Raw genomic sequence first — 24,134 nt, 5'->3', positions numbered from 1 at the left:
TCTAAATAAAGCAACACTTTCCAGCTGCCATCTACTGTAGGTAATATGGATAAGTGCCTCATATAAACCCACTTCAAATAATCTGAACTACCCCTTGAGCTTTAAATCTAGTCTTAAATTCAGATTCTCACACCTGTAAGTATTGGGCAGTGGGTGATTAATCCTCTCACATCTGGAAAAACACACACACACATTATGGATGATTGGAGCAGCCAGGTGGGAAAAAGGAGGGGGTACTAAGGCCATAATTAAAGGAGAAAAGAGACAGAAAGAACAGCATTTATTTAATTCCTTTTATGTCTTGGTATGTAGATGTCCTTCACTCTACTGGGATTCGATCATATAAAAAAGTGTTTGCTATCTGGGGGTTTGTTTATTCGCCCAAAACAGCCTTTCAGTGCTAGTAATACAGACAGTACACCGACTACAGTCAACATCAGCCGTCTCCGACACTCACTCAGTCTGTTGCATACATAATTGTTCACTTGTGTATATACATTACCCTCCCTCGTCAGTTATTTCACTCCTGCTGTGTTGGAGTGGTAGATTTGAGGCAGAGTAAAGCTCTATTAACATCAGACTCTCTCTCACAGTCACACACACACTTGCACTAACACACACACACACACGACAAGATCTGCCAGCTGGTCTCTGATTCTCAGCCGACAGACAGCGAGGAGCTTTAGTTTATTAGGTTTAAAAAAAAAAAAAAAAAAAAAAAAAAAAAGATAAAGCGCTTTCTTTCACAAGGAGGGGTGAACTGGGGGGAGGGGGGGAGTCATACAGGTGGAGGCGGGAATTTGTCGGCCTAGCTGAGAAGCTGGCGGATCTCCTTGTGCATGTGACACAAGAAGTCCACGTATGACGCTCCCCCGCTGGCGCTCTTGTCCTCGACCAAGAAGTGCCGGAATATCAGCTCGGTTCTGTCCTCCTGCTTCACCACCATCAGCTGCAAACGAGAGGACGGAGACGTGTGAGGAAGAGCGAGCATGAAGTATCAATGACCAAAATACGTCTGTACAACTGAGTATCAAAACTGTCAAGAAGGGCTGCAACAGCAATTATTTTACTGTTGATTTTCTCATTCTCCAAATATGCAGTTCAAGAAGACATTTGATTTTAAGGTCATGACTGGATTTGTTGATTTCAATTTTTGGATGATTAGTTTTATGTACTTAAAACAATGAATCACATTTCCATATTCATTTTAAAAACATGTTGTCATCAACTGTGATATAACAGCTGATAATCTAAGTTGTTGTCTTTCAAATATTTTTGTTTTAATATGCTGGACACTGTAAATACACAGTAGTGGAGAAAACCAAACAAACACGAAAACTGCAGATTCTGCCTTTGATTTACATTTTTGAAAATGACTGAAAACATTAAAAACTAATTTTTAAGAAATCCAAGAGCACTTGGGCACACCATGCCAGCAGCATTTCAGCAATGTTTCGCTCATCAGATTTAGTTGATTTGGTCATTTTTCCTCGCTTTTTGTGCCTCTGGTTATGTAGCAAATTTTTTTTTACTGATGACTTTTAAAGTGTAGGATCTTTTGTTAAAAAGGAAAAAAAAGAGATTTGCACAAAAATGTGTACATTACTTGAGGCAAGGTTGTTAACCAGCCCCAAACAGGACAGAGAAAAAAGAGGAACACAAACTGTTTGGACATTAAGACATCAGAGACAGTTTACCTTCATGTATCGTGATCGCTGAGCTCTGAGGGAGTCGATGATCTCTCTGAGTCTCTGAGAGAACGGGTTGTCCAGCACCGGCAGACTCGTCTGAAACACAGAAACAATATGAATATATCAATATTAATTCAAATAATTTCAAATATATTGTACAACAAAAGACAGGAAAAGTCATATATTCACCAGGAGATTCATAGAAAAGATTTTTTTTTTTCCCCCAAACCGATATTTTCTACCTCCATATCCCTGTATAACTATTGGTAGTTTTAAAAAGTGTTGGCCTCACTCTGCAGGGAATAAAGTATGAGTTGACTGACCACAGAAACAGATATTTTGTACTAAAAAATAGACATTCAACTGTTGTTAAGTTAAGATTAAATATCCCTGTGATGTTTAAAATATACTAATGAAGAAAAGCCAGCAGAAGATGTTGGGGGAATAAAACACGGTACACTGGAGAAGAGTTGTAAAACTTTGTAACCAGGATGAAGCCACAGGCAGACGGAAACAGACGTGTTTCCTCTCACCATGCTTGCGTCTATCTGGCCGAAGCTCGGCGTGCCGAAGATGTTGAGCAGCATCTCCTGCTGAACGCTGGCTCCCACCCACAGGAAGAGGTGGAGTCCCGTCTCCAGGAGGTAAACTCCACCTTTAGACAGCCTCTCCTCGGAGTCTCTCACCGCCACTGGCAATGACCCGCTTTCCAACTTCGACTGGAAAGCCAAAGAGATGAAACCGTATTAGATGAATTATAATGAATGTTAGTGTCTGTCGGTCCAGTTAGGCTGCTTTGGCAAAAAAAATGCCTTAAAATTTGCTGTAATGCATCATCAACGATAGTTTTACCTCCCAATTCCATACCATCATGATACTTGGGTGCAAATTCAATATTAATGGTGATTCTTAAGTATTGCAATTCAATATAATCAATTACGTGATTTTTGCTTGTTTTTTTAACACTAGTCAGGGAAAAAAGCTGATTCATACACTTCCAGAGACTGTAAATCATTATTGATATTACAAAAACACAGCACATCATGTCAGTCAGTCTTTCTGAGTTTTATTTCAGCAGCATCATTGCTTCACTGCATATAAAAGTGGTAAATAAAATACTTTTTGGAGCAAACTGCTGCATTTAGCTGTCCCTGATCATCAAGCCAGGGACATAAAAAACAAACAGATAGATAGTTAGAAGATGTTTGATGCAATAACTTCTTTCCAGCTCATCTAATAAGCATAGACTAAAATAAGGCAATTAAATTTGAATCATACCGATTCAGGAAAATAAAAAAAAATCAATTAAAGAAAGATAATCACTATAAGTTAATCAATTTTTCACCATCCCTTAACATGTAATGTAAGCCCTGTATTTCTACTGTTTATCCAAGATTATTGTGATAAAAGATATAATATTTGCTGTGATAACTTTCCACAGATGTAAAATCAAGTCTTATAAATCATCATTAAGTGTCTGATAAGCCTTTAAATACATTAATCAGTTGCTCTAACTGGTCTTCCTGGATTGTATTTCATCGCCTCACTGGTACTTTAAACACCAACGCAGCCCTCTTCACTGTTTTAACGCCGTGCTGATTAAATTTACAACGCTGCAGATTTTGCATGAGAGGATTACACACAATTTATACCTTTCTAATGATAAAAAAGTGGTGATGGAGAAGTTCAAAATCATCATTGTCATCAAACAAGCGCTGTCTCTCGCTCTTTGTTCTATGAGGGCATTATTATGCAGATTTATTCTGGTTTGATAAAGCAGTATTATTAGTATTACACCGGCTATTATATTAAGTAAGAGAGCAGAAAACACTTATTTTAATGAAACTACACATCAAATATGAGCCTCTCCTCTTTCATGATCACACAAATGCCTCTGCTTGTGTAAAATGCCCATTTTCAAGCAGGTATTGCTGTTTTAAGTTCGTCAGGATTCACTGAACATGCTGGGACATATAAAACAGTAAAATGGACTCAACATTAAGAGGATTTATGAGGGTTCTTTCACCTAACTGAGTGACCAAACAATCCAATGGGTGAAGTGATGAGTGGAGACATTTGTGTTGCTGTGTGTGTGTGTGTGTGTGTGTGTGTGTGTGTGTGTGTGTGTGTGTGTGTGTGTGTGTGTGTGTGTGGTCTCACCAGTGGCAGCAGGCGGGGGTAGAAGAAGACGTGGCTCTCTGCGACGTCCATGCAGCTGATCAGCTGTCTCAGGTAGGCCCGGTCGTCCAACGAGACGTCGGCTCCCGGCTGCAGCACGTCACTCTTCAGCACACAGTTCAGATAGACTGGCAGCAGCTTCATACACTCAGGCAGGATCAGCTGCAACACACACACACACACGGATGTAAATACCTGGAGTGACACTTTATGATGCCTAAATATGAGCAGGACATGGACATACTTTGGTTTTTATATTATTTGTGGATTGTGCTCTATTTATCTTTCAATAAAACAAATTGTCAACCTTAAAAATATCTGACATTTAGTATGAAGCAAAATCTTAAACCAAATATTCCTCAAAGTGATGATGGATGTGGTGTCGGCCAGATGAATATAGAGTTGAACTCTTCTTAGTACCTGACCAGCTGATGAGGGGCTTGCACAGTTCTTTCGGTAGCAGGCCAGAATCTGAGCACACTGGCTGACCAGAGTGTCTCTCACCGCTTTAGTGGGGTTGCTGAGGACACCACGGAAAGCTGCAACACACACAAACACACACATTTACATTTTTAACATTAATTATGAGATTCTATCCATGTCTTCAAAATTAATTCTTTGTCTCTTAATGTGAAACACTCTGCACCTTAAGCTGCATAACTTGTATGAAAGATGCTGTTGTATCAATCGTGAGGAATAAATCGACCACCAGGGATTAATATTATGAAGTTTGTGATTAAATGTATATTATTTAATTAGAAAGAAAAACCAATATAGTTTACCATGTTTCACCTTTCTTTCTAGATGGTGAGTAAATTGCTTCAAACTTCACACGAGCAACTTATCAAGACAAGCTGCAGATCTCAACTGTCTGCAACTGTTGGCGGTTGCTTGTTCGCATTTTTAAAAATATTGCTCATTCATTTCTCTGCTCACACCTTACTCAGACTTTTAGAGCACCCCGCTGCCCTCATGGCACTGACACTGAATAACAACGAAGAAACTCTGCTGCGGTCCTCACCGTATTTGGAGAAGCAGTTGATGATTGTGTCGGTCTCACAGTTGCGGTACAGGTCAGCCAGCTGAGAGCAGCAGTTGACCGCCATGTTGTGGATGCGGAGACGCCTTTGACCGCTGCAGCTGGTGTACAGCACGGCGCACTACAGGGAAACAAACAAGATGTGTGCTTGTCATACAAATGAGCAATCATAGGCAGGGTTCACAATTTTACACAATCAGTCAGCCTGATGTGTTTTTAACTGATGGTTGTTTTATCTTGATTTGAAACTAGAATTAAAATGTATTCCCTGCTTAGAACTGTCTTCAAAGGATTTTGTTGCACACCTGCATGAGCGCCCCCGTCTCCTCGCTGAGCTTGTCATCATGTTTGAACTCGACAGTGACGGCCTTGTCACAGTCCAGGCCTGCGAGCTCCACATCGGTGGTGTTGCTCATGAAGAAAGAGCCAAAGAAGTCTGTCGCTCGGATGCCTGGCGGGAGAGAAGGGTGAAGACAGAGGCAGAGGAGAAGGATCATGAAGACAGTTGATGCATATCTCTCTTTCTTGTTTTTTTTTTGGTTTGTTTTCGAGTGGGGGAGCCTCACCTGTGCTGGTTCGCACCCTCATGACAGCATCAAACCCTACGAGTTTCTGAACGTCTCGTCTGAGGTCGTTCAGGAATCGCTCCCTGTCCGACTGAGCCTGGGACACAGAAAACAAACTGTGTGTTATGCACAAAAGTTACATGTTACACATGTCCAAAGAACACTGAAGAGAAATGGCAGCATTACAGGGGCCACATTTTCTCTCACCTGGAAGTAGGTGTATTTGTAGACTGAACCTCCAGTGGAGACAGGAACCACCCCTAACGTGGCAACGTCCACATACTGGTTGGGGAAGAGGAAGAGATCCACACAGCAGCCCTGAGCTACACACTCCTTAGCCAGAGTGTTGTAGAAACTCACCTGGGGCTGAAACAGAGACTGAGGATGACAGGAGAGGAACGGGAGTCAGTGTGGACTCTACACTTTTTAAACACAATTAAGTACACAATAAAGGACAACCTGCTTCACTGGTGTTTACCTTCTCCTTGTCTGTCCCAATCAGCTTCTTGTCTTCTCTGTTCTTGAGTTTTCCGGGAGCCTCTGCAATGGGCAGAGAGGTGTGAAACACAAACAGCTTCCCTGCACAGTCTGCAGCCTGAGAAAGTGACACACAGCAACATAAAAATCACGAGGCATGTCAGCAGCTCAGTGTTGTGTATCCAGAGTTATTAAGGTTCCTGTGAATCAAAGTTGTTTTCATGTACAGTAATCAGCCCAGTCACCAGAAACACTACAATCTGGCAGCATCATAAATATTTGATTGAGCATTTCACTGGACAGAAAATGAGTATGTGCTTCCGAGTGCAGGACTGAGTCATCAACATTTACCAGAAAAAGATGAACTCTAAAACATCATAAGAATACCTACAAAACAATTCACTGTTGGGCCAGAGTATAGATGACATATAGGTGATATATGTCACAATACAAGATGCAAGCATTGATTTTGACTTCATGATAACTTTAAGGTCAGAATCCGTTCGAGTCATCCTGCTTCCATTCATTCCTTTCATAGTCTTCAGGTTCGTCTGTAAGGATCATTAGCAGCTGAAGTAGGCTTAGTAAACCCAGACTTCAGTAGTCCCCACATGTCGGTAGTTAGCCTGCAACAAGAACTGTTGCAGTTTTTGTAGAATGCTGAACTAAAAGGTACAAAAGGAATCAGGATGTTTGTTAAACTGTAACGTGTTAGCGAATGCTGGCAGTATGGGGATAAAACTTGACAGCAGCCCTTTTGTTTGTTTGTTTTGGAACTTCAAGCATCAGGAAATCAAATTCTGTGTAGTTCCTAAAATTGTTCCTAGAAAATGCTGTGGAAAGAGGTGTGAACAGAATATATGTTCACCTTTAGCGCCTCCAGTCCTGCCTGGATGACAGGCCCAAATACCGTCTCTGTCTCCCTGGTATCTGCAAACATCTCTGGGATCTGGTCCAGCAAACTGGAAAAGACAAACAGAACGTCATTAAACAAGATCAGATTGTCTGTCCAGCCATACACATCCCATATACTTTTCAATATGTTTGTGTGTGTCTGGTTTCTCACCTTTCGATAACTAGCCGGCTCTCGCCGACATTGACCAGAAAACCATCCAGCAGGGGTACAAACATGTCTGAAACATCCGACACCACCAACATCTGAGGCTGGGCCAGGCTCGACTTGACGTTGTAGAAGTGCAAAACCTTGTTGTAGGTGACGAAACCCACCCGTACCACAGAGTCCAGTTCTGGGTTCTCCCTGAACACAGAAACAGAGAATGAAATGAGAGAACGGTTTGCATTTCGTAACAAGAGCTGCAAGTGAGAACTAATATTGTGTCAAATGTTTTTACTTATTTGCCATTTTGGGCTCTCTTTGCTTCCTTCCTTCTCCTTTATCTCCTCACTTTATTCTCATTCTTTCTTCTTTGCTACATGCTTTCTTTCTTCCTATATGTCTACTCCATCTTTCCTTTCATCAGTCTCTTCTTCACTGCTTCCTTTTCTGTTCTTTTCTTCCTTCACTCTTTCCCTTTCCTTCCTTCCTGTCCTCCTCTTGTGTGTTTGTGTGTCTGAGTACCTGGGCAGATAATCTAGGAGGGTCTTGAGTTCCTGGCAGACGATGTTGACCATGCCGCTCTTCACAGCATTGTAGGACACATCGATGAGGAAGATGAAGGCTGGAGGCTGAGGAAGCTTGTTGTTCTGTTGGAGAGAAGAAAATACGGTATATGAAGTTGTGTGTGAATCATAGTGAAATATTAACCGCATATGATCTTTTATTCAGTGCTGGTGTATCAATAAATATCATAATATCATCAGTCTGAGTCCAATGTGCAAAAAGTTTGTTTCCTGCAGAAAGCCAGGACTCACCTTGCAGTAGTCAACAGTAGCCAGAAACTCGTAGCTGCCCAGCGAAAGCTCCGGTCTGTCATAGCAGTCCACCCTCTTACCAGTGTGGTCCAGATGCTGGAAGTAATGTGGAGGCACTATGGGAAAAAGGATTAAGTCAGTACAGTGAGCTCAGTTTGGAAAAACATTAGTAAATACATGAGCAGAGACACAAACTCACCCTCTGTGACGCAGCTGCAAAACCCACACTGAAAGCGGCGACCTCCCTCTATGAACTGCATGTACGGACACATGTAGGCCTTGCAACGGTTGCAGCGGATTGGACCACCCTCGCCATGGTCCACCAGGTATGGAGGGCTCTGAGAACAGACGCAACAAAAGGAGTAGACAAGTTAATTTATTAAATTCAGCTACAATGGTGACTTCATCTAAAGACCTAATGTGGATACAATTAATGAAACAGGATGTGATGTGTGCCGCTCCCACATCAGTAAATATTTACACCCTCTTTTACGTAAAGCTGTTTTGCCTGCAAATATGATGTAATGTAAAACTAGTCCAAGTGGATATTGGTTACACATGTGGTGAAACAAGGTCATGCAGTCAGTGATTTTGAGACAGATTATCCCGCTGACATTACAGTCACCCTGTGATAATAACAACATATCACACACTACCCTGAAAACTAATCTTTTTTTCAAATCAGGTTATGGGTGAAAACTGTTTCACAGTGCTGGTCTGACCTCTGCTGAGATTTTCATGACAACGATGTTGAGGGTGAAATGCACAAAGCTTGCTGCTGGTCAGATGGACAAAACTAATCTAAAACCTTGTAGGGCTGCAACTATGCATTTATCTGACCAACTGTTCAAAGCCAAAACAATTCAAACACATTCAAACATGCACACACCAGTGCGAGCTTTTATTCATACATATTAATGCTACTCTCTAATGTATGTCTTATATTTATTATTTGTGTTCAGCACAATGTTTAATTCATGTTTTCATATGTATGTATATTTTTAAATGTAGACCCCAGGAAGACTAGCATTATGCTACAGCTAATTGGGAAACAAATGCATCTCTGCTCGACAAATGGCTAAATGATTATTTAATTATCCTCAGTTTAATTTTCTGATGATACACAAATCAATTGTGCTCTAAGTGCAGCCGAGAACCTCAAGGTTAATATTCTGTAAATATTTTATATAGAGCTCTTCTGACTGGCAATCTATTGCATCCTATCCCGGCATCGCCAGACCAATGTGCAAATGTGAAGTTGCCTGCAATCTCTCAGTTCATTTTCAATTTCCAAGGCTCTCAACACACAAAGATCAAAATGTCTCTGGATGCAACTGGACAGACCGACAACCAATCACAGCAACGAAACATGATGTAGTGTACTTGGTAAATTAAGCTTAAATTTACAAAATCTTGTCAAAAGCACTTGTTCGTTCTTAAAGAGAAAATGCACCATTCTGACATGATGGTGGATTCAACAATCACATCAGCGGCAGCCTCTACAACCCTCCAGATTTTCTCAGAACACATTTCATTGCCCTCTCCCCATTTCACTACAAGTGAAATGGGGAGAGGGCATTATCACAACAAGTTTCTGAAACTTTACAGCGTCTATAAGCCCTACCTCTCTAAAAGGCTGCCGTTTCCTTCTGGACAACAAAGAACAAAATTTGAGTTTCTTACTGAATGTGATTAAAAACTTTGATAACCACTGAGTACATAGAACAAATCTGATTAACATATCTCATCAATCGCTTTTGTAATAAATTTTTTAAACTGTAAAGAGACTTTGTGGACACCCTGAACATTAGACGGGCAAAGTGGTCTGTATTCTTTCCTGAGAATTAAACATAAAACTAAAAGTATTTACCATTAAAATGCTGTGGTTATTTTCATTCTTTAAACCTCACCATAACACAGGAAACAAAGTCTCTGAAACTCAGATTCTTGGGTTTCGAAATCCAAGTATGCCTCTTGGTTCTTTACAAAAATGTCTCAACGGCCAATACGACTGCCCTCCTCTGTACAGTCATCACATCATGCTGAGATGAGAGGGGCCAGATGTATCCACAAGAGCGAATTAAACACGAGCTTGCAGATTCATCTGGTTCCCTGGGTAATTGCATCCTGCACAGGGTCAAAAATTAATATTCCTTCTTTTGCTGAGAGGTTCCCAATTAACACAGTTTATCTCTCATCTCAAAAACAGCCACAGATCAGGCAAACACCCAAAAAAGAGCCCCGTCTAAATAGAGCTTATTAAATTCACAGTACAAGAGAGACTGAGGAAAGAAGAGGGGGCATCGCTCACCTCGTCTGGCGGCAGCGTGGCGAGTGGCTTGATGACGGCTGCCAGTGGCACCTGAGACTGCTTGGCCATATCGGCTGTGCAAGGCATATTGTAGGCCGTACAGCGGATAAACCTGGGACTGGCATTCCCTAAACACACACACACAGAATCTCCATCAATATCACCATCGCTACACAAGAGAGTCAAGGTTGTCAGATGTGAAGTAGAACCCACCTTGGTCTTTGACCTGGAAGTTGGTGGTGACGAGCGGTGGGGCCTGACCTCTGACCCCTGTGGTGAACGGCTCGGTGGTCTTAGCCTTATCATCCTCTATTACCTGGATCTAAGAAGGAGAGAGGGGGAACGGATATATCACAACTTTCAAACGTGTTGACAACATAAATACACACATGTAAGTGCACATGACAGATTGTCTCCAGGTCTCACAAGGTCTACAAGAGAAACATTTAACACCCATGCAGGAGACGACTTTAACGAAACCCCAACACACTCACACACACCGCTCTGCAGCTACTAGACACACACTGAAAACCCATCAACATCTGTGGATAAAAATGTCATTTAGTCAGGGCAGGTGACAAATGGAACAAATTCATGCTGCGTAGATTCACAAATATGATGAACTGAAAACTAAATGACACCCCCTAGAAAAAAGGGCAGGAATTATCAAGGCATGCTATTAATGCAAGGAACTGTGAGTAAGTCAAAACATTGCAGGACAGCATGCAGGACACAGAGAGGAAGTTTTGAGGGGGTGAATGTCTGAGCCTGATGACTGACAAACCCAAAAACTAAAGTACTCTCAAGCTGTTAAAACTAAGATGAGCTGCCTCAGAGTGCCGATCAAACACAGAAACGGTGAAATGGGAGTGACGAAGGAGGGACAACCAACACGGGGTTATGGGATCCAGTGCAGATGATGATTAGTGGAGGTTAAAACTGGCAAACCTGTCATAAAAGTTTAAGTGACTATATCATTTTAATGGAGACACATCTATTCAAGATTAATAGTATTCTGAGAAAGGCTAGACCAGGGCAGGAAATAGTCTTGTACATAATTCCTTTTAAAACACAGATTTCTTGTTTTTACACTCAGGTTCTTGTACGGATTAAACAAATGACTTGATTAATGAGCTTTACAGGTGCTGGCTGGCAGACTATATTACCTTTTTGACAAAGCCAGGTTAGCCGTTTCCCCTCTATTCCCAGTCTTTATTCTAAGCTAAATTAGCTGGTCGCTGGCAATAGCGTCATATTTAGTGTACAAACATGTGAGCAGTATCTATTTTCTTTATACACGTGTGCTGCCTTGGTTTGACTTGTCGTTTTTTTTTTTCAGTTGTTTTCAGCCTCAGGAATATGGAGATTTATTATCACATTAAATCTTTGATTTTCTGTGAAAACAAGACATTAAAAAACATCATCTTGTGCTTTGAAAAACTGAGATTACTTTCTTCACTATTTTATAGAGCCCTGGATTAAACAGGACAATTAACTTTAGTCTTGGTTGTTACTTAATAACTACTAGCAAAACAATTTGTACAGGGGCAAGTAAAATTGACTTCGGGTATATAGATTTCTGACCCACTTGCCCAATTGGGCAATTTAAAAAACAAACAAAAAAAAACACTGACATAAACCCTTAAATCAGAGAGATTCAGTCAGAAGCTACAAAAGCAGTGAGAGCTGAACACACAGAGACTTTTAAAAATGTCTCTCTCTCTGCTTGCCTGAACATACATGAGTTAAGTCTTGAAACACAGGCTTATTTGAATGGGAGAAATGGGGGTTGTCATGGGTGAGACATCACACGACTCGACGCGTTTAAACTGGGAATAGAAACGCAAATCAATGCGGCCAGTTAGACTCAACATGGCCAAAAGTGCCAGTAGAAAAACTGCATAATTATCAGAAAGAAAGAAAATGAGCACCAAAATGTCAAACTACTGCTACCAGCCCTATCAAACTGGTGTTTTGTTTGGACTATGACAGATATATTCAGCATTACTGCTGGAATATATCAGGTACCAAAATGCCATTATGAATTGGGAATGTTCAGTAACAGTGCAGGATATTTCCAGCCCTGTTTGTTGGGAAAGATTCTAGTAAAACAAAAAATAGCAGAGATGACTCACACATTAACATAAAATATAATAAGTAAGTTTTATTTTATTTCCAACAGAAGCCTATCTTTCACACTGACTATTGCTGACTTTCAGGGGTCAGAGAGAAGAAGAGGAGGTGGAAGCTGTGGGTTAGTGCAAGCGTGCAGAGGACAGGATGAAGCAGAGGAAAAGGCAGGCACACAGGAAACTTACTGGGCTGGGGATAGCGTCTGGATCTATTCTATGTCTTGATTTCTGCACAGCCGGCATGTCAGACGCTTGCTTTACATTCAAAAGTTTGTCCAGCAAATTGTGCAAAACAGGACAAAATAAATCAATACAAAGAGTGAAAATATAAAAAAAAGAGTGTGAGAAGAGAAAACTCAGCAATAATATACTGAGTAGCAGGCAGCACTGTTGTTATTCAGACAGAAACTGATCAGTAGTATTGATTACAGATTAGTGGTACTGTAGACTATGACAGTCAAGCACAAGTAGATATAGACTAATATCACATGCTTAGCGGCTTTAAGTGTAAAGAAGGCTACAAGAAGGTCGCAAACAAAGTGAAAATATCGCTGTTAGATTTATCAAGATCAAGCAATATGAAGATAATCATAGCGGCATTTTCAAAAACCAATACATCAATATGTAGTGTTGTTCAGGAGTGAATGTGATATTCTGAATTTTAACAAGTTAAAGCCCCATTCAGATTAAACTGGTCTATTTGACAGGAGAGATCTAACTTTGAGGGCAGCACTATAAACAATATTATGACAATAAATAGAAGAGACGACATTAACAAGCAGTTAATAGAAAATTTCTTTTTGGAGTGGATAGTAGAGTAAAACGATACAGAACATAAACTGTGATTGTTACATAATCATTGTGTTAACAAAAACAGTAAATGTTCAGTGTTGTCAAAAATTGACTCTTTAGTTAAATGGTTGGCACCATAAAATTAGATGACATGATGTTATCACGTTGTCCTGTTGTGACAACCAGTTCTGCGACATACAGTTCAATCTAAGGATGACGTATAATAATAATAATAATGATAATAATAAAAACATCATTACTGCTCAGCCTGAAGTGGTACAGGCAAACTCACACAGTCAGTGGCCACTTTATTTGTTGCACCTGAATACAAGAGCTCTGCCTTAAATTTTACGCTCAGGAAGTTTATAATGTTCAGATTGTTTACATGGTCAGAATTATGTTTATTATATGTTTATTACTGAGGTCATAGTTAGAGGTGGTGTTGTACTAGACTACGTTATATCGATAAGTGTCTGAATTTTTGCTGTCCTTATTCACATACATGAGGGGGTAAAATAGGAATAAAATACAGTTCAGTAGGATGGGGTAAAACACCAAGTATCCATCTTTTATTATAAAAAATACTAATTGACTTTTGGTATTAGAATAATAAAATCAGTCCACTAGATGGTGCTGAAGTGTTTTTGGTGAGGTCAGTAGAGGTCACAGTCAGTGGGTTTGGTAGGTTGTTATGATAGTGTTGGACAGTCTGTCTCCCATTTTGATGCAATAAAAATGACTGAAGTGGGATGAACAGAAAAAAAAAGATCTCACTAGATGAACCAGACCCTGACAACGTTTTTTTTTTTCTGAGGACATAATTTGCTGTTGAAAAAAGGTAATAAATCACAGAATATGTTCTTGCAATATTCAGCACATTGCAAAAATATTTAAACCTTGGCATTTTATTGTAGCAGGTATTTATGTGAAATTTTGTCAGAATCAATGTATGAACTCTTATGGCTAAAAATGCATTTTGTCACCATGACTTTGAATATCAAATCTTATCTAATAATAATATCTTTAATTCAAGTGGACTTTGTGCCAAGTTTGAAGAAATTCTGTTGGGATGGACGGACAGACGGCTCGGCTGTCACCACCACAGAGGCATAAAAAGAGTATTATAGTAGGGATGTTATAAATTGATTAATTGCCATGAAGAATTTAACAGATTAAAAATGTATTCAGTGATAATTAATTGATAGTCTAGACATGGCATTAATAGCATCTCATTTGACATAATTTTGTCTGGTGGAGCCTTTTGTAGAATAAACTTAAAACTTGAAATGAAAATGAGAAAAGACATGCGTTTTCTAGCTTATTAGTCATTCAAGATTGACTGATTTTTAGCATTTACAACTATTTGTTAAGGAAGATGCACAAAATTTGCAACCCTACATTAAAGGTGTTATGAACATAGACTTTATGGCAGAACAGTTGTATCGGACTGCATCAGATTTACCTAATAAAGTGGACACTGAATGTGCAAATGCCTTAAAGTCCTCTTTCCTCATTACTACTTTATATCAAAACATGGTGTCAACAACAAAAGTGGACAGAGATCAACAAATGTCGTAAACTTATTTCTGGAATTTTGTTTAAAGAAACATAAGTGTGTATGTATGTGTGTGTTTGTGTCTGCTCACCGGGCTGGGAATGGCATCTGGGTCGAGTCTTTTTTGTGCGGGGGGAGCTGGAGCCGGTGCTGGTGCAGGGGCTCCATAGTTTGGTTGCCCGGGATACGGGCCTGCATATCCAGGCTGAGGGCCTCTCACCTGCCCAAACGCACCTGAAGAGAACGGGAAAACAGCTGAGTGACGGAGAAAACAGATTAAATCTGTGTAGCTTCTACTCAGTGGCCGTCTCCTCACCGTTCTGCTGAGGAGGGTATCCTCCCTGCATGCTGGGCTGAGATGGAGGCTGCTGCAGGGGCCCAGGAGGGCCCGGTGGGCCCTGTGGTCCTGGAGGCAGGTGGTTACTCTGGGCCATGGAGGTGGGAGGCATCTGAGCAGTGGGAGGAGGAGGACCTGAGTGGTAGGGGGATGGCTGGGATGGAGGGGGCTGCTGTTGCTGAGGCACGGGGCCTGGGTACTGACCAGAGGGCATTGAGGTTGGGGGAGGACCAGGAGGAGGAAAAGACCCAGGTTGAGATGAAGGAGGTGGCGCCCTTGGCGGGAAGGAGCCCTGCGCAGGGGGAGGCGGGCCGGACACGAAGGCAGGCTGGCTGACGGGAGGAGGTGCTGAGGAGAAGGGGGGCTGTGCTGGAGGGAAGGGCTGCTGTGGCTGGGACACTGGGGGAGCGGGAGCTTGGCTGGGTGGAGGCACGGGGCCCGAGTAGGAGGAGGGAGGGAAAGTCTGCTGAGAGGAAGGAGGCGGCGGTGCAGAAGAGGTGAACTGCTGTTGAGAGGTAGGGGGAAGAGAAGAGTTGAATGGCTGTTGAGAAGGAGGTGGCGGGCCTCCGTAATATTGCTGAGAAACTGCAGGGCCACTGGGAGGTGGTGGCGGCTGAGTCGGGGCAGAGGACGCAGGGGGAGGGGCTTGGGTGTAAGAGGGCGGAGGAGCGGCTGAGTAGGCGGAGGTGGCAGGAGGCTGTGAGCTGTGAGGTGGAGCTGAGGACAGAACAACAGACTGTATTATTATCTCCAGGACAAAAAGTCTATAAATCATTTGCACCCACGCCAAATTTTTTTAAGCCAATTTTAGATGTAAAAACCACAGAAAACTGAACTTAATAAGTACTTTTTCTGGTTGACCAAAATTTACCATTCTGAGCAATGATAATTGGGAACAGTTACAAGTTTGGTTACACCTCCAAAATGGCTGACATCCCATGAAAACAAGCTATGATATGTGAATCTACAGTATGTTTAAGATACATTCACATCAAATTCACTAAATTATTCTAGTAAATTACATTAGGCTTAAGTATAAATCCTTCCATATTTACCATATCCTGGTCCTGCGGGGGTTGGCGGTCCAGAGGTGATCTGCATCCCAGTCATCTGGTTAGTGACCTGCTGCATTGTGGGTGGGGGCCCGTAGTGTTGGGGATAGGAGGGGTGTGGCCCTGTCAGGTTCCCAGCTCCCTGGTTGTATGGCTGAGACACAGCAGGCCTGGAAACACACAAATCGTTCAGTATGTTCACATGTACTTCAGTAAGCAGTAGGGATAGAAATCACAATTTCATCACAATACGATATCATAGTGATTCTCTGGACAACGATACAATATGTGCCACGATACAATTTTGATAAATTGCAGCCCTATATGATGTCACAACTAAGCCGGCCATCATTTTTGGAATAATAAGCAGGAGGTAAGAGGGAAAAAAATATATTCCCACTTAAGTGTTTTTCTGAAAAGAAAAAAAAGTTTTTCACACTTTGTGCTGTGAAGTAGTACAATGATTTTAAAGCCAATTTGTGATTATTTGTGAAATAAATGTCATTTTAAATAAGTATATTGTGGTATTTTTGTTGTTCGGTTTGTTTGTGCTGAGTTATAGTGTGGAGGAGTAACATGCTGCACCAGAGAACTTTGGATAAATTTTCACATGAATGCATGTGCAGGACAGAAAGACTTCACGTGGAGAAAACATCAGCAGAACAGCTGAGTGAACCAAGAGATCATTATGTAACAATCAGCGGGTTCTCTATTCCATCCAAAGCCCAACTTAAACTAAAAGTAAAACAAAGTTGTCTCTGGATGTCTAAAAAAGGCCATTTCCACAGCTGAATATTTGAATATTTGCAACATTCAGACACATTCATGCTGAGAGGGACGGCTCCGCTCTGTCTGTCCTCATCAGTCTGCTCCAACTCACACACACATAAAAATAGTCAGGACCGACTGACACTGCAACTTCTATCCTTAATACAGTTAAAATAAGAAACTCATGCATCCAAAACACTGTTGGTGGTGGAGGAGAAATATGATTACCGACCTGCTGCATGTGTACATGGATCTACACTAACATGGTCACCTAAGTGTAGGGATGGACAATTAATATTGGGGCTGATAAATTATCAGATGAAAATGGGAAAGTTATATAAATATTTATTATATTGATAACGAAATTATAGCAGGTAAATATTGGCTACAGTAATGTCTGATTTGACACATTATGTCAAACCATTTAATTTGAATTATCTATGCTCTATAAAAGTGGAAGTATATTTGTGAAGTTTGATGTCAATTAGATTTGGTTCAGTCGTAGCTATGGATTACAAAATCAATTTTTGCTCACAACACCTTAAGTGCATGTAAACACATAGATTGACATTACATAAAATTACCAAACTACCTGTGTTTTACTTCAGCTTGGGGTTTCAACGACAAACAAGACATTTGGCAAAAGTAAGTCATCTGTTTGACAGCCGTGATAAACCTGTTCATCCTGACATTAGCGGTTTCTGCTGCAGTTCCAGTCAGTATATTACCCTGTGGTGATGGATGTGTCTGCAGTTTCTGCAGCACTGAGCCTTATCTTTCATACCAGCACATAAAAAAAAAGAAAACTGAATATCTGCAGCAACTGCAGCTTCAGTTTTTGATAGTTAATTTCCTATGCTAGACGCTTCAGGCATGAGCAACTACTGTCTATTACAATTCATAACCTTTACTTAACAAACACCACTGAGTGTGTTTATGAACAATTTGTTTGGTTAGTTTGGAGTCCACTTGCAATCCTACCTAAACACGTCAGTCGTCTTTGAAGAGCACCAAGTTCTAGGGTTTCAGACAATCTCACTGCAGTTATTTGATGTGTGGAAACATATTCTGTCACCCGCTTGAATATGGTGAACGCTGCAGAATTTGAATAACCTGCTACAATTGGACATACTCCAAGTAAGAAGAAAAGGTACCACCAAAAATGTCATTCTATTTTGCATTAAAACCCAAGGGCTATAATAAATTTACATTTCTCTGTACATTTTGCTTTAAAATGCAATATTTTATCAAAACCCAAGGCTGAAAAACATTTCTCAACAATCAACCGGCATGCAATTACCTGGGAGGTGCCTGTGTCATAAGCGGGGGTCCATTCTGCATGTCCCCTTGACTGTGACTGTACTGATTATATGGTTGAGGCGCTGAGACTGGAGGGGCTCCAGAGACGGGAGGACCCCTGGCAGGACCTGAAATGCAGCGGAAAAAAAAAAAGTTTACAAACAAACCTCAAAAAAAGCACTATCCCCCCTGACACAGATAATCCTGATTTCATTCTGATATCAATGTTTCTAATGTGAAGAGATTAGTGCAGCAAGCTAAACATGGCTATAGGCCACCGTGGTGCCCCAACACATTTTTAGAACCAACTGATTACATTCCCTGATTTTGCCTCCGGGGTTAGAGGAGCACAGACTACATACTGAAACCAGGCTAGCAGAGACAGTGTGCTAAGAGGGTCAGTTAAATTTATGGGAGCAGTATTCTGATTGAGGCTGGAAATAAACCCCAGACATCACACGGTTTTAAAATGCTATTGGTAAGTCAGTAAAATTGAGCTTATCTTACTGTTTTAAAATTGCAGTAATGAGAAACTGTCAGACGACTAGTTTGTTAATAAAGTAATGTCCACATTCAGACAAAAAAAAAGCAAAATAAACCATTCAATCCTCCCTAACCCTAACCCTAACACTAATAACAATACAATATGTGTGAACAAACAGAAAATAAATATGACCAGCAGATGCAGAGATTGATTTTGCAATATATATTGCTGATAATAAAAGCGGAGTTCACATTTCTGGGCGATATAAAAGTTTGGTATTTTAAAAATGTTAATAACTGGTTGGCTGCTGTGCTTAAAGGGATAGTTTGGATGCTTTAAAGTAGAGTGCCACCATCGTGGCACCGTGGTTGCAAAAACAAAGAGGCTGCAGGAGTACCAGTGTGGGAAACTCAGCAATATATTGCTGCAGACAGGGTAAGCAGCAAAACATACTTTAGGAAGCTAAAAATTATTATTAAGAATTTCTAGGAAATTAAGTGTTTATCAACTGTTTTACAGCCACTTGAATCAAGCTTCATTAAGCTTGTCTTCAGCTCGAAGACGCATCTTAAAGCAGGTGGCCCTTTTCTAATGGAGATGTCAATCCTTGCCATGCTGGGCTGACATGCCGAGTCAAACCGAGTCAAGCAAAGACAGCACGTATCTATGGGAAAGTGGTACTGCTGCTTCTCCAAGCTGGGGGCACATCGACCACCATCTACTTTAGCTAATACACTGATTATGGATTAGTACCTCATACACCCTTACCCTACTTCAAAAAATACCCCTTTCACAAGTCACTAGTGTTAGGTAGAGAAGATCCTCTATTGTACGCTGAGAAAAGGTCATAGCAGCAAGAATAATGCGTGTAGGATCAGAGAGGATACGATGATTGCAGAGCATGTGGAGTGTGAAATGAGCAAGAACAAGACAGGAGGCAGTTACCTAAGTCAAGAGGAGAGGAGAGGTCAGAGACTGGGTTGGCAGCCACAGCCTTAGAGGGAAAGCTTGTGAAAGGAGAATAACCTGTAATACAAGAAAAGAGGGAAAGAAGGCAAATACAGAGATGTAGGGGAGATGTAAAGCAACGAGGAGAAATGAGAGGGCAGTTAAGATTTAGATTAATATGCACAGACACAGAGCGGTCCTCACACATACATGAACAATCACACGACAGGAAGCAGGTAGGAGGATACTCCAAGGTTATAGGTTGATTAGTGCTTCAAGAGCATCACAATTGACCTTGTGTCTTTCTTGCTGAACTTACTCACACACAAACTTCCAGAAGAGGCGCTTTACCTTGTGGTGGAGCCCCGGGCTGGTAGGCTGAAGCAGGACCGTTGTAGGGTGCGTAGGGTGCAGGGTAACCCCCATCCAGGGGTGCGTAGCCGGGCTGTCCGTAGCCAGGCTGGGGCTGGCCATATGGAGAGGCCATTGGAGTGTGCTGGTTTACATTCATCCTCAGTTCATCCCTAAAGCTGGATGAAATTGCAACACAATCGCAAAACAACAACAATTACACAATATCAGAATTTAAGACATAACTTGTTCAGCCTGTTTCCAGGATCTTAACAGAGCTTTCACTACCAGAACAGCCCGGAGTGTAAAAGCCTGTCAGGCAGGGATGTTATTAACGATAAAGGCTGTTGGGACAGTCTTTGGTTCTGATCTGTTTTTCCAGGAGTGGAGACGAGCTGGGAAATTTTGTGATAACGATATTCTTGGCATTTACAACAAATACAGAAAAATATTTTTCGTTTAGAACTCACAATAGCTGTAGAGCTCTCTTCGCTGGATCTTTTCGCTCTCCCTGTGCTCAACGGGGTGTTTCTGCTTGAAGTGGTGAAATTAGTTTGTTGTATTGCCTTCTTTTCCTGTTACAGTCCTCTTGCACTTCTGACATATTAGCTTTGTGCTGTAGATTTAAGTTGTTATCAATAACTGGAACCAGAAATATTCATATTATAAGTGTTAAGATCTGTGATTTTTTTCTCCCTGTGAAGATGAACACTATTTTCTGGGAAATAATTGTGAGTATGTAGGGAGGACTGACTGGGTCACGACTCTTCATATATAAATTTAGTGTTTTTTTCTAGCTGTGCGGACATTTCTGTTTCATTTTGAAAGCCAAGGGTTATCCAGTGAAGAGCCTGTTCTTTTCAGACTGAGAAATGCCTTAAGCAGTTATTCGTTTTTAAAATTGACCTGAAGTTCCTCTCTTTTTTTAGGCAGACTGAGATTTCAGCGTGTTTAGTGTGTTTCAACTAAAAGCATAACTGAAGGCAGTCTTAAGACATACTCGACTCCAACTGAGTTTGTCAGCACTTAGCACCTGAACACACAAAAGAAAAAACTATGAAAAACACTCTCAGCCTGCACGGCTCTCAGCTCTACAAGTTTCTACAGTCTGACACAAGTCAAACTTTCTCATGACGTTGATATTTCCTGGTTCAGAGACACCTTTATTAGCTTTTTATGTTTACCTTGGCCACACCCACAGCTTGCATCTTAGTCATTAAACATTACGTTTAGCATACACCCACACCCACAAACTGAGACAAAATAACTGTTTTGCTTGAAAAAACTGCTTACTAAGACATCGTACCCACGCTGAAAAGGGACAGGTCATCCCAAAATCAAAAATGCACATTTTTCCTCCTACCTGTTGTGCAATTTAACAGTCTCGTCTGTTTTGGCATGAGTTGCCAAGTTTTGGAGATATAGGTCACAGAGACGCCCGCTTTCTCTTGAATATAATGGAACTACATGGCACTAAGCCTTTGGTGCTCAAATAATCAACAAAATAGACTGACAAAATCCAAAAGCAATGTCTCTTTCTAGAAATCATGGCCCTTCTACTTAAGATAATTCTCAGGCCTTGCTGAAGTAGGAACTACCTGAAGTAGTTTGAGAGAGAACAGACATTGAAACGGCCTGGATCTCCAAAACAACTCACACCAAAACAACCACACGGATTAACAGTAGGGGTGTCACAATGCTCCAAATATTCATCAATTTTACTTTTAATTCAATTTAAAACTTGTTCTCAGCACTGATGGCTATGCCATTGTTAGATTATCAACTGCTCATCTGCAAAAGCTGGCCTTGTAGGAAACCTGAACCCTAATATGTGACAAAGACTAGACGGTTTGTTGTATGATGTGTGTCTCTCTCTGTCTCAGAGAAGAGTATCCTATAAAGGGTACTTAAACATACTACAAGAAGTTTTTAATCTGTCTCACTTTAAAACTGATGCCTCTATAAGACCATCATAAGCAAATGAGCCCATCAGAGAAAAGATCAGCTATTACTCTACAGTTTACCTATTTTTAAAAGAGAAATCCTTACAATATTTGCTGTAATAAGTCGTAAAATGACCACGATATGCCATCAGAGATTGAGGAAACATGCAAAGTTTAAATATTTGCTTCTCTGACAACAATGCTACGACCACAGTGTTCAAAATTTGTATTCCAGTCTGTAATTCATCTTTCTGTTTGTATTCCTGTTTCACGTTACTTAGAGTTCAAATTAATGCTGCATGTTTGCCAAATGATTAAGTGTCTGTTTATGAGTCATAAAAAATCATTAATTATCTTTTAGAAGGAGTAGATGTTTATGATGGTTTAATTGAGCATTATTTTCATGTACTCTGGCAGGCAGAAGGAAAGCAGTGACTGAACTCAAAGTCCAGGGCATGTATTTTCAGAGCAGTGGGATTATGTGTTTAGGATAACAGGCTTAACTTTACATTGACAGACAACTGACAGATGAAAACAGCTGGTCAACTTACAGGACACATCATTGTTTGTTATTGTTTATAATGTTGCACTCATCTGCACCGTTCCTGCAGCCCGCCTGAGCTTCCTCGAGTCTGGGGAGGGGGGAGCGAGGGGAAACAACTCACTTCAACCATAGACTATATATTAACTGTAGCATACTAGTTTTGATTTTAATTACTGAAACTTTAAGATAATTTTGGATGATTTTCAATTGTCAATTGAAATTGTGTGACACCCCTAATCACCTGCACTACAGGAAAGAGAAAAACCATGCATTTTTGATTTTTGGGTCCCTTAAAACTTGACCAAAACTTACCAAACAATCCAAATCACTTCAAGAAAATCAGACACAAATCACAAGTAACTAATACGTTTTCAGCTGTGATGGTGAGATTAAATGCCTGATACCGTGAAGACAGTGTGTAATGTCTACTGAATAAAGTGTTTACAGATCATAACAGTCGAGTCCTGAGAAGACCTCCTGGGGGTAAGTTAGTGGGCCAGTCAACTTTATGACCATGATTACTTCTACATATCACATGTCAACTTCAGCCTTGCTAACAGAGGTGCACGAGTGTCGTTGTTTACTTGCTTGGCTTCTGGAGAGTGGCCTAACTTATATGACAGCGAGATGAGTATCATCTAACAGACAAACACGGGCTAAACGAGCGGGGCCTTTGAATAATTCAGCAGTGCAGGTGCCACAACGAGAAACACAATCGCTGAAGCCGTACAGCTATTTAGTATGTCGGGCCTACCGACTGACCCACATCTGCTCTCCTGGCTAGGTCGCATAATTGAGGGAACTGGGTTAGCTTTATAAGACAAACACTAGAAAACTTATTCAAAACATTATTTCTGAGAATAATACATACATGTCAGGACAGTCAAACGCCAGCTTTGTAGGGGTAAAGTGTGATAGCAGCAAAGCCGAGGAAAGCTGGCGAGGGTAGCAGTGTGCTAACGGGAAGAACCTCAGTGCCGCATTACAACCGGTCGTTCTAGGGGGGATCTCCAGACATGCGGAAAATCTCGCGAGAGGGATCCTTTTAACCAAAACAAATATCTTTCTCCAATAATGCCACGTGATTTTGTACCTAAAGCTACGCAAATCTGAACCACAGCGTTGCCAACTTACAAAACACAATTAATTCGAACAACGGGGTCAATTAAATGACAACGCATGCAAATCTCGCGAGACTTTCGCGAAACTAGGGTTCACATCTAAACACGACCCGAGCTAGCTTCGTTAGCAAGACAACATGTCAACCAAAACCTCAAAACACAAACCTGGTTAACACTTGGCACGGTTAGCTTAACTGTTAAAGGACAAATAAGTACTCAACATCTTTGATTTAACAAACGTCAACGTCATGACGGCTAACGTAGCTTGCTAACCGTTAGCTGCTTGAATGATGATGACAGTGGCAGCGGTTGAATCAGCTGTGACCAAATCGCCACAACCGGAGGTGTTAGCCCACTACCTAGCTAAGCTAGCAACCGCCAGCTATTTGGCACAGCGGTGCTAGCTTTGCAATAGCATTAGCTAGCTAGCATTAGCAAACGTAGTAAAAGCCCATCTCCCATGTCAAGCCGGGCAGGGATGTCAGACATTCACTGGTTTCATATCGAAACCTACCTCCCAAGTGTTGTGAATAGTAAGGCTTTCCTCTGTTCGGGGCAAACTGTGAAACCCGGTGGCCGACAAACTGTGAAGCCGATGTCGTCCCGGGGTGTTTCTCACTAATCCCTTCTTGGTATCAGAAGCGGACATTCAGCGGAACTGCTGCAGCGCTGTG

General features: G+C 41.2%; 1 protein-coding gene across 5 annotated transcripts; it reads right to left on the bottom strand.

Annotated features, from left to right (window-relative positions):
- Positions 1–263: 263 nt before the first annotated feature.
- On the bottom strand, positions 264–24,134 carry sec24c (SEC24 homolog C, COPII coat complex component). 5 transcript variants are annotated; one of them, XM_084740379.1, is made up of 25 exons: positions 23,975–24,134; positions 19,853–20,031; positions 19,499–19,579; positions 18,071–18,197; positions 16,006–16,172; positions 14,930–15,667; positions 14,705–14,847; positions 12,453–12,521; positions 10,348–10,456; positions 10,135–10,262; positions 8,023–8,161; positions 7,824–7,939; positions 7,531–7,655; positions 7,018–7,209; positions 6,820–6,913; positions 5,953–6,069; positions 5,682–5,852; positions 5,475–5,571; positions 5,214–5,359; positions 4,891–5,029; positions 4,290–4,408; positions 3,852–4,031; positions 2,225–2,410; positions 1,698–1,787; positions 264–949 (listed from the first exon to the last, which is right to left on the bottom strand). In XM_084740379.1, the coding sequence occupies exons 2-25, from the start codon at positions 20,010–20,012 to the stop codon at positions 809–811; spliced, it is 3,774 nt and encodes a 1,257-aa protein (XP_084596505.1). In that variant the 5' UTR covers positions 20,013–20,031; positions 23,975–24,134; the 3' UTR covers positions 264–808. The 5 variants fall into 5 exon arrangements, with proteins under 5 accessions (XP_084596505.1, XP_084596506.1, XP_084596508.1 ...); XM_084740380.1 differs by lacking the exon at positions 23,975–24,134 and adding an exon at positions 23,211–23,327; XM_084740382.1 differs by lacking the exon at positions 12,453–12,521.

The sequence above is a fragment of the Lutjanus erythropterus genome, chromosome 17 (genome assembly GCF_056507025.1).
Source record: "Lutjanus erythropterus isolate fLutEry1 chromosome 17, fLutEry1.hap2, whole genome shotgun sequence".
NCBI lineage: Eukaryota > Metazoa > Chordata > Actinopteri > Lutjaniformes > Lutjanidae > Lutjanus > Lutjanus erythropterus.
This window is presented reverse-complemented; position numbering and strand designations above follow the sequence as displayed.

What these genes read in the sequence shown, in the direction of transcription:
- sec24c (XM_084740379.1), bottom strand. Translation starts at nt 20,012, where the DNA reads ATGAATGTAAACCAGCACACTCCAATGGCCTCTCCATATGGCCAGCCC. An exon ending in CAGATGCCATTCCCAGCCCG is followed by an intron (nt 12,522 to 14,704) that starts GTGAGCAGACAC and finishes TTGAATGTAAAG; the next exon opens with CAAGCGTCTGACATGCCGGC. An exon ending in AGCGATCACGATACATGAAG is followed by an intron (nt 950 to 1,697) that starts GTAAACTGTCTC and finishes TCTCGTTTGCAG; the next exon opens with CTGATGGTGGTGAAGCAGGA.